This window comes from Haplochromis burtoni, unplaced genomic scaffold, assembly GCF_018398535.1.
Source record: "Haplochromis burtoni strain Fernald_Lab_line unplaced genomic scaffold, NCSU_Asbu1 Contig_173, whole genome shotgun sequence".
NCBI classification, from domain to species: domain Eukaryota; kingdom Metazoa; phylum Chordata; class Actinopteri; order Cichliformes; family Cichlidae; genus Haplochromis; species Haplochromis burtoni.
The window spans coordinates 593,321-607,788 of NW_024582534.1; the positions used below are offsets into that span (position 1 = coordinate 593,321).

Genomic DNA, 14,468 nt, shown 5'->3' on the forward strand with positions numbered 1-14,468 from the left:
AACCTGAAATAAATCAGAGGACTTTCAATTAAAAACAACAGAGTGTTTTTTTTATTGTGGATTATGTTCAGAAGATGGTGATTGAAAATGTAACACAACAAAGCATCAAGCATAAAATAACATCTGTACAGCAAACAGGAGGAAAAACCATCAGATTTAATTTTCAGGTCCTTCCGAACAAAGACTGAAGCTTCATGATGAAACGTGCTCGTCATTCACAGCTGTGCTGTACACGTGTGAACACTAGCTGAGCAGCATCACGTCACATTACAGTTAACTACTGTACATCAGTGCACGCACCCTTAGGCTGGAAATGGAAAATGACCCTTTGTCAAGGGAACAAATACAAGACTCTGATCATCTGAAAATATTCATTGATAATATCGATTTGCCTCCAACTTAAATCACTTCTTGTTTGCCTGGTTTAGGCATCAGGCAGGCGTGTGTTCAGTTAGGCCTGAGAGGGAGCTTATCCAAGCCCCTCCCTCACCCACTGATTCCCCATTAAACTTTTATTCTTGTATGCATTCATCCCTCCATCCCTGATCCTTTTCAGGGTCGTGGGGGTGCTGGAGCCTATCCCAGCTGTCTTAGGGTGGGAGGCGGGGTCCACCCTGGACAGGTCGGCAGTGTGTCGCAGGGCCAACACACAGACAACCATTCGCACTCACATTCACTCCTATATATAGGCATATATACATGTTTAGTGATTTTCCAGAGGCTCTTAAATGTGCCCCTGCTTCCTGTCTGGCCTTTTCAACATGCAGCGAGGAGACAAGCTGACAAACAAAGAGTCTGTGCAGGCGGGGAAATGAAACAAAGTCTACTTCCTGTAAGCAACAATCACACCTGTATAGTGAGCAAAACAAGCTATTACAAATTCATTTAAACCAAATGCAAATATTTTGTTAAACTCATGCTGTAACCGTTTTCTACAATATCACCCGCTCATGTCCCCACGACACCTGTCTGGCCTGTCAACAATTAACAACACAAGTTTCAGAGTAACACAAATACACCGTGATCGCTAACAGTCACGCTACAATGCTGTAATGATTAATGACGCTGCTGTTTTCAGCTGCAGTACAGCTTTAAAAACATCACATTAAATGCATTTTGGATTTTTCTTTGCAGGAACCAAACTCTCAGTAATCCGTGTTCTTTATCTTTGAAAAAGACACAACTCCTACACATATTACACAAGCACATTACTGGTCAAGGGTCTTTTGCTTATTGCCAACTTTTAAATGTGGAACTTTCTGGCGTTCCCTGGGATCAGCTGCTCCTGGGCAGTCACTGGTTTGCAAACTCCCCTGTGAATGATTAACGCCAAAGAAGAAGCCGACGTGAACAGTCTGCCACAGCAACATCATGTTGCCAGTAAGAAATATCATCAAATATATGTCACACTGTAATGTCAAATTCTTCAAACAGCTCCTTCTGCAGCTTTGCCAAAGCCACCAGTGACTCGTCTTTAGATGGACATTCGTGCTGGGAGGAGTTTTTTGAGCTGTAGCCTTGATCGGAGCCACTGCTTGGTCCTTTTGGCTCCTGAGCCTCGTTCTCCTCTATCTGCACATGCTCAGAGTTATCCATCCCAGAGGGGGGGAAATGCTGCCCGGGAACACTTGTACACGACGATTCTGGAGAATTAAAGTCCAGGGAGTTCGGCGGAGCTTGGCTTCTTTGGTCCAAATAAGCAGAAGCTTGGTTCAGAGATATCAAGGAATCCTCCTCATTATCTTCAGTGGGAATGTGACTAAACGGTTCATCCACAAGGGAGACCCAGTTCTGTCTGGGTGGCGGTGGATTGTTTAAAGCTGGCTCAGCTACGTAGACAGACTCCGTCAGCACGTCCTCCAGGCCGGATGAATGCTGATGTCTGTCTGATGGATTGACTGCAGGTATAAGTTCTATTACTGAGGACAGCTGACTCTCCGGGTTCAGTTCTGGGGTGAGAATGTGAATGCTGTTGCTGTTTTCATTGATTTCCACGTCACGAACATAGACAGGAAACTCATCTCTGATTAGAGGGACACATTCAAGGACGGGAGGAATATGCAGCTGTTCAATAAGCATGTTGGCGTCGTTTAGGACCTCCTCTTCACTAACCACACACTGCTTCTCGAACCAGTCGGGATTTTCAAACTGGTAGGCCTGGAAAGTTTCAATGGCCGTCCTCAGAGCTCTACCAGAGGGACAGTTGAAATATTCATCTGCACCGATTCCCTCAATGTGCTTCACCTGCCCCGGCTGATACTTTTCGATGTCTAAGATGCGGAAGAACAGCTCTTCAAAGTGCTTCATCAGCCTGTATTTCACCGCAATGTCGAAAACCGACGGCACGTCTTTCTCGCTGCTGATGTCATCAAAATAAGCTACCATGTACTTGCCCAGCGTGCCTGCCTGGTGCATTTCTGGCAGAAAGAGGTTGAGAAAAGGAGTGAGCATGTCGTCTGTGGGCGATAGGAGGTCTTCCTTCAAAGTCACTCGTCCCTGACCGCACATGGCCTTCCACTTTGCCTGGACGCCTCGTGAGCACAGCACGAGAATTTTGTCCGAGGGATCTTTCAGCTGCTGCCGCTGCCACTCGAGCCAGCGCAGACGACCCACCATGCCTACTGAGGTGGAGTCGAGCAGGTCTACTAGCACCTTAGTGCCACACTTTGTCTGGAGGAAGGTGCAGAGTTTCAGCACGATGTCCCTGTACAGATGGTGGTCTTGTGAGTAGATGACCAATACTTTGGGCTTTTGTTTGACTGGCTGCACTTCCTGAACTCCCTTTGGTCCTGCACTGACATTAGTTTTCCCTGAAAGTAGAAGAGACCACGAGAGGATCATCAGCAACCGAAGAGCAAAGTTAAACCATAACATCCGTGCACAAATCGATGGAGAGCCACGTCTCCAATCAAAACCTTTGAAGTTAGAACTTGATATAGAACTTAAAGGAGACTAACCTGGCTTCCTGCAGATGGCAAACATAACAGCTGCCATCAGTATACACATCGACACCACTCCCAGGGAAGCGAACCCGTAGTGAGGGGCATTATCTGCTGGGAATGCTGTAAGAAGCAGAAATAATTCAACGTGACACCAACAGAGTGAACAGATACCCGAGCTGCAGTAACTGCTCCGTTAGATCGGACTACACAGGCTAGCCTTCGCTCCCCATGTGCTTCAGTGAGCCTCGGCCACCCTGGAACTCACATCATTATACTTGCCAATGTTTCCTGCTGCTAACAACTATGAGGACAAACTCTTCACTTGTCCCCCAAATAGATCCCACCCACTACCTGGTGTGATGATGACTGCTTCTTACGTAGCACTTTTTTACCCTGCCCTAGCTCTCAATACCTTTACACATCTTGCCTCATTCACCTCTTCATACAAGCACTTTTTTCTGTGTTTAAGTGCTTTCCATGTAACATTCGTACTCCGACAGATGCAGAAGATGCAACTGCCTGGAGCAGCCAGGCTGGAACCAAAACCCTTCCAATTAGTCAATGACCTGCTCCACCTAGAAACTTTATTTTGGGTATCTGAGCAATTTTCGCAGTTACTTCGTTCCAAAACCAAACTATTTGGTTACATTTAAGTCAAAATTAAATGGCTGTTAAACCCACTTCTCCTCGTAGATACACAGCTGGTTTGAGTTATAATAGTAGCAACAGTAGCAAGACCAGAGCAAGCATCAGTGAGAACAGATGCAGCACATCATGAGAGGAGGAGGTGGGCTGTAGAGTGAGCAACTGTGGGCAAGCTAAAGCAGCCTAAATGGCACTCCACATGTGTGCGGGGTGGATACACGCAGAAGCTGAACCCTCGTGTGGGCCGAAACGAAACTATGTTTACGGTGTCGTAATGTTCACTAGTGTACGAGCACAGGAAAATGCTGGGAATCAAACCACCGACTTTATCATTACTTTATAAAGTGTTGATCTGACAGAGCGTTCAGCCACCCTCTGACTCAAACGTGATACTGACCTGCAGGACCTTTCGTCACACTGGGGCAAATATTCTGAGTTTTCCTTCGACGGGTACAGTCTTCACCACATTGTGAGAAATAAGGTTTAATCTGCAATAAAGACAAAATGAACTTGTGCACCCAGGTGAAGTGGGATCCTACAGCATGGTGAAGTATTATCAGAATTAAAATAATAATAAATATGATTAAACTAGCATCACTGTGCAGAACAGGCTTGAAAGGTTTTACCTGAACATCAAACTGGCAGCACGATCTCGGCCAACTATCCAGGCTGAATGTTACACTCAGGGTCTGATTCGCCTGAAAACGAGTTTGACCAACATTTAATAAACAACACAGTAAGAACGATGTTCTAGACATTTGAAGATTTAGATGTTCGATTCACCAAATAAAATTCTGTTATATGTTCATGTTCAGCTTCGTCTTTTTGGAAGTGCAAATGCATGAACCTCGTAACGCCAAGTCTGGAGCGTACATTTGATACAGACAGATTTGATATTTCTTTTGTAATAAATGGTACATGATTCAATAAATACTCCAGTTTACAATAAATTATAATGTCTGGCGATTATTTCATCAGTCGTGCTTTACAAGGTAACATCTATATGTGACTGTGGTTTACACACCATAAGCAGCCTTTTCTACAAGTGACGCAAAAAAAAAGAAAAATTAATTGCAGAGTTTCCTGTACTGACAAAAATGTGTAAAAACTAGGTTAAGGTACAAAATATAGGCCACTGTGATGACAGTACTGTTGAAATGAAACTGCTAACTGCACACGAACTCTTTGAATACAAAAAAGATTTGAATATGTAGGATGATTCAATTTTATTTATACCAGGTTTCTGTATCGATTTGTTGATCAATTATTAAGTCCTGTACTAACAGAGACTTGGAGGACAGAGACCTGATATTTCATCATCCACATTATTAATCCTTACCTTATTTAAACTGTGTTTATCCTGTTGAGAAGAGCAGCCATTGACAATAACCATGTACTTCTCACACAGGTTGTCAGGGCTGAAGCTGACAGCCAGAGCAGAGTTTCCATCAGCTACAGTGACCTGACTCAGACTGATGTTAGGCTGCCACAGACTTCCTGTTAGCAGACGACAGGACAGACGTGCTTTATAAGATTTACTTACTCTCACGGGGATTTAGAGGTTCTGTCAGTAACCTACCTCTCTCTATGCAGAACTGTGTGTTCGTCATTTCTGGATCTTCACAATCTGAGTAAACCAAAAACAGTTTCATAAAATCAATTATAGAAGATCGTCTAAGAGCTTCACGAGTCTAAACCTGCCCTGGGACATACTTCTGTATGAATTCTGTATTTGAAAAGATCTTTATGATGAAAACGAAAAAGGATCCCATCCCTTTGTCTCAAACACCTTGTACATTCAAGTGTCTTCAGGATATCTGCGGCGTGAGTTTCCCAACCAGTCTACATGTGATTTATGGAAAGGAGAGGGTGTGTGACTGCACACACAGCTGGGCCTCTGATAAGTATTTAGTCCAGTATATTCCAGCTAATCATTCGAATGATTGTATAGGTTCACAAAATAACAACAAGAAAACATCTGAACAACAATGAATAAACAGATAATCCCAAACAACTCTGAGAAAAAAAAACAGGAACAACCAAACACTGGTTCTGAATTCAACTCACGAGGAACTAGGAGGTTTTTCCTGATGTCGTAGCTGCTGTGGTGCAGTTCTGGTTTGGGTATGTTGAAGACAGAGACCTGGTAGCTCTGCCCCGGATCCAGCACCAGCATATCAGCTGAGAATGACCACTGAAAGCCAAGAACAACGCTGAGCGTCAGGAGCACACATGTGAAACCTTTGCACCAGTATGAATGCCACTGCTGGACACGCTGGTGCATGTTTGATCGAACCTCACTCACACAGTGGGACGTTCTGAGCGTGATGGGTATAATCGGTGACATGAAAAAAATGTATATGGACCTATGTAGTAGTTTTCTGCCAATGGCTGCTTGAAACAACGCAGTACTTCACAGTACAGAAATCCTCGCTCATTTTTAATAATATCGATTTATTGGATATTTTTTGTATTATTTGTAATGATGAAAAAAGACATGTTCAGTCTAATGAACTTTAGCTGAGAGCTTTGCTAAACTTTGGTAAATTTTCTCCATCATTGCAACCGAGCAAATGTGTTGTTATGATAGTGGAGGACAGAGGATCCAGACAGCGTCAGCACAGGGATGATGCTGCGGTGCGCAGTGGTTATATCAGCAGTTCCTTTACAGGTTAAAAGTTTGCATTGAAAACAACCATCATGTTCTCCGTGTACGTTTATCCTTTGTAGTTGACTTTTATTCAGAAATCATTTGGTCAGAGCTCAGTAAACAATCATTCATTGAAGCTGAAGCTTTGTCTGCATGAAATGTTGCTAACTGCAGGGATCCAGTTACATCTACAAATAACAACACTGAAAACCACACTCACCTTTTCTCCTGATGGGCTCCTCATCGCGAGTTCGTTTTTGAACGAATATCGAACACACAGGTTCTGATTGGTGGATTCCACCAGAACATGAAGCTCGGTGGCCTTTAGGAAATGGATGCTACCTGGAGGTGAATATAGCAGAAAATATTCAGGTAAGGCCGAGAAGCACGAGGCGGTGAGAAACAAACAAAAACACGCCCACATTATCTTAACCTGGAGTAAACGCCAAGAGCGTGCAAACGCGCATTTTTATCATTAATCTTCTTTTTCTTTTCCAAATAGTTTTAGTTTAAGTTTGTTTCCTGATATCTTATCAGATTTGTTTTTACTATTTGTGAAACAAAGTGTGATAAAAATCTTTCAAGGGGTTGACTCAATTTGACTTTTTAACACGTTTTATTTTATTTATTTATTTTGTTGTTGTTTATGCTATTTGTATGTGTACAGCACTTTGTGAACTCTGGTTTTATGTTAAAGTGCTTTATAAATAAAGATGGAAAACAGCCACGTTATAAGTAACTGTCCTGACTTAAATCATCATCATCATCAGTTTTAAAATCAGGGATTGTTGAAAAACTGATGGATCTGAGTGTTTTCATGTCTCTGATGTGTTGGTTTTCATGTATGTACTGTTGTACATGATCATCCCCGCAGACTCACTCACCATCATCCTTTAACTTCCAACTAGCCTCTAGCACTGGCTGCAGGAGTCCTGCCTCGTCTGGCCTGACGTCCACTGACACCTGCAGGTCCTCTGGATTGCTGGGAGTGTAATCATGAACTTTCAGCCACCGTTTGTCCAGACAGTTAGCTGCAAACGCACACAGAGAACAGCCAGTGTCATTGTCCCATTAGCAAAGGTTTTTAGTTTAAGCGATTGTGTTCATTGTTCGTCTCTCTTTTTGTTGCTGTGTTTCAACACTGTGTTTGTTACTTCCTGGTATATTACAGCACGACATCACAAATGACTCTTCCCAAATGTAATATTGGTGCATTTAAAGAATATCTTTTTGTTTGATTGTTTTCCAAATTCTTGTTGTCTTCCTCTGTCAGCAGTGGCTGCGCTGTCTGAACCAGGATCAAACCAAGAAATCTGAGCAACAGCAGCGAGAGGAAGACTGAAGAATCCACTCACTTTCACGAACTTCACAATTCAAATCCTGGAGAGGAAAAGATGGACAAAAAGAGAACATCAGTAAGGAGACGTGTAGTATTCAGTATTATAAAATGCTTTCCATCGGCTCCTCTGTAGGAGCCTATTTAAGGTCCTATCAGTGCACCTGTAGGGACTTTACTCTCTTTCTTTTTTTTATTTGAAGAGGAGTCACATGAACGTAATGTTTACAACAACTGTTACAAAATTATTCAGCAAACAGCAGTTTGAATGCCCGGATGTTCTATTTTAAGTTGATAGATATTAGAGCTGTACAACGCTGTGCCTCATACACGACACAGGAACACTGCTTATCTGATAAACAGCGCTCAACCAGAACGTTGAACAGCTGTCAATCATTAGCATTGTGGGCTGTGACCAGATAAACTGTGACCAGATAAACTGTGACCAGATAAACTGTAACCAGCTAAACTGTAACCAGCTAAACTGTGACCAGATAAACTGTAACCAGCTAAACTGTAACCAGATAAACTGTAACCAGCTAAACTGTAACCAGCTAAACTGTGACCAGATAAACTGTGACCAGATAAACTGTAACCAGCTAAACTGTAACCAGATAAACTGTAACATTGTTCTTCGCTACACAAACACTAAAGAAAAGAAAAAAAGATCCGCAAAAGTTTAAACACGACGTTACTTATACATTGATCATTACATAGCTCAGTCCTGTGACTGCGCCTTCACTCCTTATAGAATCAAATACAGGTGCGAGGACTACACTCTAAGCAAGACACTCAGTTAAATGAATTACGAACAGTGCTCATAGTTTTATTTTAAAATCCTTGTTTAGAGAAAAATTGGCCTTAAACAAAATGTAGCTCAAAACTATGTAAGGAACAATAATCTTATGTAAAGAAGTCAAAAATATCGAATTCTTTAAAAAGACAAACTTTCTTTCGCTACCAGGAAAACTCAAAGTTTCTTTTCAAGTTTGTCTAAAATTATTTTCATAACGTACACAAACTGGAACAGGAAGTATCTGTTGTGTTCGGCAAACTTGGAGCCGCTCTACTGTAAAACCTTTCTCACCTGTCGAGAGCACTTGAGACGTCCGGATAAAATCCTGAGCGTGGTCGACAGCGACACACACGTTAACAGCAGCAGCGCTCGATGGAGGCTCATTTTCACCTTTCAAATGAACAACAGTCCGCTGATTCAGAGACACACTGCTCTGTCGACAGTGAAGCGAAAACCCCCGACAGGGTGTAACTGGCGCTGGGCTGAAAAACTTCCTGCTCGATGTGACACAACCTGCTCAATTTACAGTAAGTTACTAAATGCTACCTTCAGGACCCGTGGGAATTTAGACTACTATTCTGTTGACTCTGACGAGATTGAATATGAAATAATGGATGGATGGATAATTCAAGAAGCACTTCAGATGATTCGTCTATTCGTTTTTTCCGAATCACGCACGGTGAACGATGAGCCGAGGCTATGGTCGGGATTTTTAAATGACTGAGCCCATCACGCTCGTTCAATTTTAAGAAACGCCTCAACATTTACATTAAACCTGAACTTGCACATTAACACTGTGCAATACAGAGACAGCAGTAAATGATGGAACAGCCTCAGTGCGCAACGTTCATAGATGTTTCTAGTGTAAAGAATTCAGCCTCCCACAAAGGGTACCTGGTTCTCCCATTTTTCTCACTGACAGTGAACGAAACATCAATTTTCCGTCCTCTTCCTCGTTCTGAGGCTTCGTTACTTCGTTACTGTCGTTACTCACAAAGGCTCAAAGCAGCGTCGTGGGAAGGGCCTTGAAGTTCGCGGTGTCGGGGGCGGGAACACGAAGGTGTAACGTGCACCGTCACATGTGAATGTAACTCAGTATTATGTCGGCTGCTCACAGCAGACGAGAACAAACAGCCAGAATTAAATCGTGAACTGATCCGCACAGCCGAGAGAAATAGGCTTACGCAAAGTTTTTGACGCAGATGCCACAATAATTAAATCCCGCAGGGCCGTGTTTACACATCCTGCCACGAGAGCAATCTAACAGGAACAAGTTAGTAAGCCATCAGCTGAACAGTGAACCGACTCCGCAGGGTGGGCTGACGGTCCCCTCAATGATGCTCGTCATCGGTCAGCTGCGCTGGGGTACATTCACCACCAGAGCTGGATCAAGGTTCCTTTATTTAGCACGTTTTTAAATGAACTTTGTACAAGTTGTACAAAATATACACTATAAACAGCATAATAAAAGCCGAGGTCTCAACCAGACCTGAGAGCAAGAACAAATAGGGTTTTTTTAGGAGACTGGGCAGATCTTTGGAACAGCTTAAAATTAAATCTGGAGCCTCCACTGAAAAGACTCCATCGCCTCTGCTTTTAAGCCTGGATCTCAGAGTCTGCGGGAGCAGCTGGTTCATAGTCCGCGGTGCTCTGGTAGGATTATAGGGTTTCAAAAGTTCTGGCATCAAATCATTGATACTCTTAAAAACAGATAATACCATTTCAAACTGGAAAGAGACCGGAAGCTAATGTAAGGAGGCCAGTAGGGGAGAGAGGAGTGACATGTGCCAGTTTTACTTTAAAGCCAGAACATGACAGTAATGCTTCCAACTAAAATATGTTCATATATTCAGGAATCTGTGGGAACGATCAGTTTGGATGTGAAACACAGTATTTAACTAATTTAACGTTTTGGAGAGAATACCTTTGGCTAAACTGTACAATTGATTATTAAAGTAAAACAGTATATTTTGATGTCATAAAAGCTGGACAAATTGAATCCAAAATTGCTTCTCTAAGGTTTATTTAAAGATCATTTACAACATCAAAGGCAATTTGATACAAGCCTTGTGCGCCACATGAGCACACGTTCAGAACAAATTTAAATTCAAAAGAAAATGAAATTAGCTGTAATTGTCTTCACAGGTGTGACCTAGTTCATAACATCCCACTGAAATACTTATTAATGTTTCCTATTACTTCTTCTTAATAAATGCACACTTAACCCAGCCTGCATGTGCCTCTTTGATCCAGCTTGCAGAGACATCAGTGTCATTCCTTTGTATGTGCTTAAATACCATAAACTGGCTTTTGAGTTTGCTCAAAGTGATGAACACATAAAGGATGCTGGTGCCTTTATATGTGCTGTCAGCTCTTTGATTGGCAGGTCCAGATCTCTGAGATCCTCGTTTCTTTTTTTCCTCCGTCTGTCATTTTCATGTCATCCTGCACATGTTCATCTTCCTCGCACCTGACCAGCGGACTTCCCCTTCTTCACTGCTCTGACCGAGTGAGCGGCAGCCCTGCCTGTCCTCACTGTTATAACTCCATGGCATGATGGTCTATTTCTATTTCTAATAATATGTTTAAAGTATTCATAAGTTGGGGTGAGTTGTGCCACAACAGACAGGCCAGCTGACAGGTAAGGCTGAGGATGTGTTTGCTGTAATGTCACTGAGGACACTGGTTTCCTGTCAGAAATGAATATTGCTCCAGTATGGAAGAAATGGTGAAACACTGTGTGTGAGATACAGGAAAAATATCATCGTCAAACACGTTTCGATGATGTTGTTAATTTCATTGAAAGAAAGTGTACAGTTTCCACTCCTGCCTGAGAAGCCAAGTAAGTGAAATAAACTGGACACACGTCTCAAACTGCACAGAGAAAAGCCCGACTGAAGGAGAAAGGTGTTTGTCTTGGATATTTATATCTGTAGGTAATAAAACCACAGGAGCAATGGTGAGGGGCCTGATCACTCATGGACCACTAAGAGAAGGCTATGAACTGGGGACCAGTGACCCCACCATTAGAGTTGACCAAATCTCTGTTGCTCACATAGAGCGAATTGTGGGTGAAGCATTACATTCATGACTTCAGTGCATCTATTGTGCAATTAGGACGCTGTGGGAGGGACCACTTTGTCTCCACTTTGCCAACATTATTGGCTCATTAGTAGAAAATTCTGCTGCCAGGAAAATGATTTCTCCCTGTGTTACTTGTAGATGGTCCACATCTGTAAACAGATCTCTCCCTGTCTACAGATGTGGCTGTTGATGTCTTTGACCCATTTGAGGTAAAGATGAGTTGCAGGTTTGTTAAAGGTCGAGTTATTTTCACTTGTATGTCCAGTAAAGCAGAGCATTCAAACACACTTATTCATTGAATACCAGTTCTTGTATCCATGCACTGTGCAGACTGATTGCTAGAAGAGACCAAGTATCCCACTTCAGGTTAGACAACAGATACTCCTGCTGCTCTGCGTTATGGTGGGAAAGGCTCAATCGCACAGTCAGGACTGTGCTGAGTGCTTCATCAGCAAAGGATGAATGATGAAGGATTACAAACCCTTTGAGAGGGTTACATTTGACTTCTAGCTCACACAAAGTGATCCGCTGCTCTTCAAGCCAGAGTTTACTGTCTAATACATGCAGTACCAATCCTATCCAGCAGAGGGGAGTGATGTCCTGCACCGTGCAAAACTTTGCTCGCCATTCTCCATAATCGTTACCTTCATTTTTGTGATGTTGACGATGAAGATCACGACAGCAAACACAAAAATGTCTTTCAGTGTTTTATTGTGAAATGATCCACTTCTACAAACATCTTTAAATTTTAAAGCAAACGCATTAAAAGTCTAAAACGTGAGGCAGTGTTAAAAAAGTCCAACTATAAATTCATACTTTTTGATTTGTTGTTATGAGATGATTAAATGGCGTAACAGAGAATACATGTAACACAACGTAATTACAAAATAAAAGACAGTTAACTTGTTGTATAGATGTGTAAGCAGGTTGGAAACAGTTTAGTTTAGAAGTGGGAGGCAGTTACCGTCCTCACATTTCCTGTAGCCAACATCACAGGGACTGTCCCTGGATACGTTTTTGGACACTGGATGAAAACAGTTACATCATTGTTGCAGATCATTAAATGCAAATATTCAGTTTACAATCAAAGCAATTCATCCAATATACAAATCATTTAAATATCCACTACATATATGTCAATCAGTCGATTGATTGATTGATTCAATCAACAAGTATCATGAGAAGCAAATGAAGTAACCTCAGTGTGTAATGCATCGGTGTGTTGACTGAATCTTATAACTAAGGCTTCACCAAGATTATGGACTCGAGCTCCAGACATGCATATGTGCACATAATTATGAAGCAATGGACACTTTCAAATAAAACAAGAAGTAACATCATTCATTATTATAATTAACAAAAATCCACAAATGACTAATAAACTGCTAAATATTTAAACTGTCATTGTCTCCCTTTGGCGCTGTTATCTGATTGATTGATTTCACATTGGCCATTTCATAGTTTCATACAAATCACAGCTTAGATGCAGTAACAATAATCTGCCTGACGACAGCGCGCACTGATGGAGGTTCGTCCCGGTCAAGCTGACGTTCAGGCTGAATCAGACATAAATGATCCTGCGTTGCTGTCTCACACTTTCACTACGAACGCTGACACTGACCAACCACCACTGTCCTTTTGCCATGTGTGTTGTTGTATTTCTGCACAACACTACGGGGTGATTATAAATGCAAAAGAGTAAAACATACAGGAGAAAAGTTGCTGCAATATGATTCTGTAAAGCAATGAATGTTTGCTGTAGCCCGATAGCAGCAGGTCATTATAGTTTGTATTGCACGAGATGGGTAGTAGCAGAAGCTGCTCTTTAGTAATAATATAAAGCTCTTCTGATTTCATGATAAAGGAAAAAACGGTGCTATGGAGCGCAGGCGTGTCAAAACAGCAAAGGTCCTTATTGAAACTCCCAGGCAGGGTTGGGTTCATCTTCCAGCCCATCAGAGGATCACACAGCTGGAAGTCTCTGCACTGCTCAACACACAAACGTTTTCAAGTCACATTCAGTCACACATAATGACATTATTTGACTTCTATATAACAATCTTAAATATGATCCACCCATCTGTGATAATCAGCTGTGTACCACAGGCCTCCAAGCTGGCTGTAGTTAAACCTTTACTAAAAAACATCAGGAGCCGGAGCTGCTGAAGGTTTCTTGCTGTTAAGACAGAGTATGGAGCGCGGGCTCACATGGTGTCATAGGGTTATTGGGGTTTCTCTGTTTTCTTTGTATTATTGTGGGGTCTTTACGTTATAATATACAGCACATTGAGGCAATATATATCTATATAAATAAAACTGAACTGAACGAAGTAAAACATTGAAAATAAATGGTTGTAAAACTGGAAGCCGCGTGCATCGGGTGCTTTGTGTGCTTCTGTTCATGAATGTAACAGATTTGTAACATTTTTCCTTTCTCTGGATTGATTTGGAGTTTTCAGCGGTCATGGCCTGCCTCACATCCACGTCACTTCTCATGGAATAACAAGGGAACAGGCCCCGCCTTTCCATCAGTCTGTAAATACTAAATTAGTGTAATTACACTTTTGTTCAAAACACTGAAATAAAACTGAAAGTCTGCTTTTCAATCATATTGATATTTTGTTGTAAAAGCTACTGAGGCGGTGTGTACAGATAAAAGTGTTGTTGTCGTCGTCCGTGTACTACTGAAAAAAACCATCCCACCTCTGCTCTGAAGCATCAGACGGCTTCATCCTCTTGGGGGCGCTGTACTCCTGCTCAACTGGAGGCTCCTGAGGAAGCTCACTGATCTCAGCAGTGAGCTGAAATAAGCAGCAGAGGAACAAACAGAAGACAGGAGCTTAAATTTGTAGCTGCAAACTTGTGTGATGTAAAAATGACTAAACAGGCAGCAATCAAGATTTGAGCTTAAGAAGAAATATCACTCATTTATTAATTAATCATCACCATTTGAAAATATCAGGATTAATATTTAAACTTTGAAAGTAGTCACATTTTATTCATGTTTTATTTTGA

At 41.9% G+C, this 14,468-nt stretch overlaps 2 protein-coding genes across 2 annotated transcripts in view; both read right to left on the minus strand.

Moving 5' to 3' along the window:
* Positions 1-28: 28 nt before the first annotated feature.
* Positions 29-9,031, minus strand: il17ra1a (interleukin 17 receptor A1a). Its single transcript, XM_005933836.3, has 11 exons — positions 8,661-9,031; positions 7,593-7,617; positions 7,122-7,268; positions 6,458-6,579; positions 5,655-5,781; positions 5,167-5,214; positions 4,927-5,084; positions 4,214-4,285; positions 3,985-4,075; positions 2,958-3,062; positions 29-2,810 (listed from the first exon to the last, which is right to left on the minus strand). Exons 1-11 carry the CDS (start codon positions 8,751-8,753, stop codon positions 1,405-1,407), a joined length of 2,394 nt encoding a protein of 797 aa, XP_005933898.1. The 5' UTR covers positions 8,754-9,031; the 3' UTR covers positions 29-1,404.
* A 3,116-nt stretch (positions 9,032-12,147) lies between these two features.
* Positions 12,148-14,468, minus strand: part of arhgef39 (Rho guanine nucleotide exchange factor (GEF) 39) — a gene marked incomplete in the record, with an annotated part of 64,895 nt that continues 62,574 nt past the window's right edge. Inside the window, 2 exon segments of the mRNA XM_005933814.3 lie at positions 12,148-13,439; positions 14,157-14,254. Of these exon segments, the coding sequence (XP_005933876.2) occupies positions 13,409-13,439; positions 14,157-14,254 (129 nt within the window).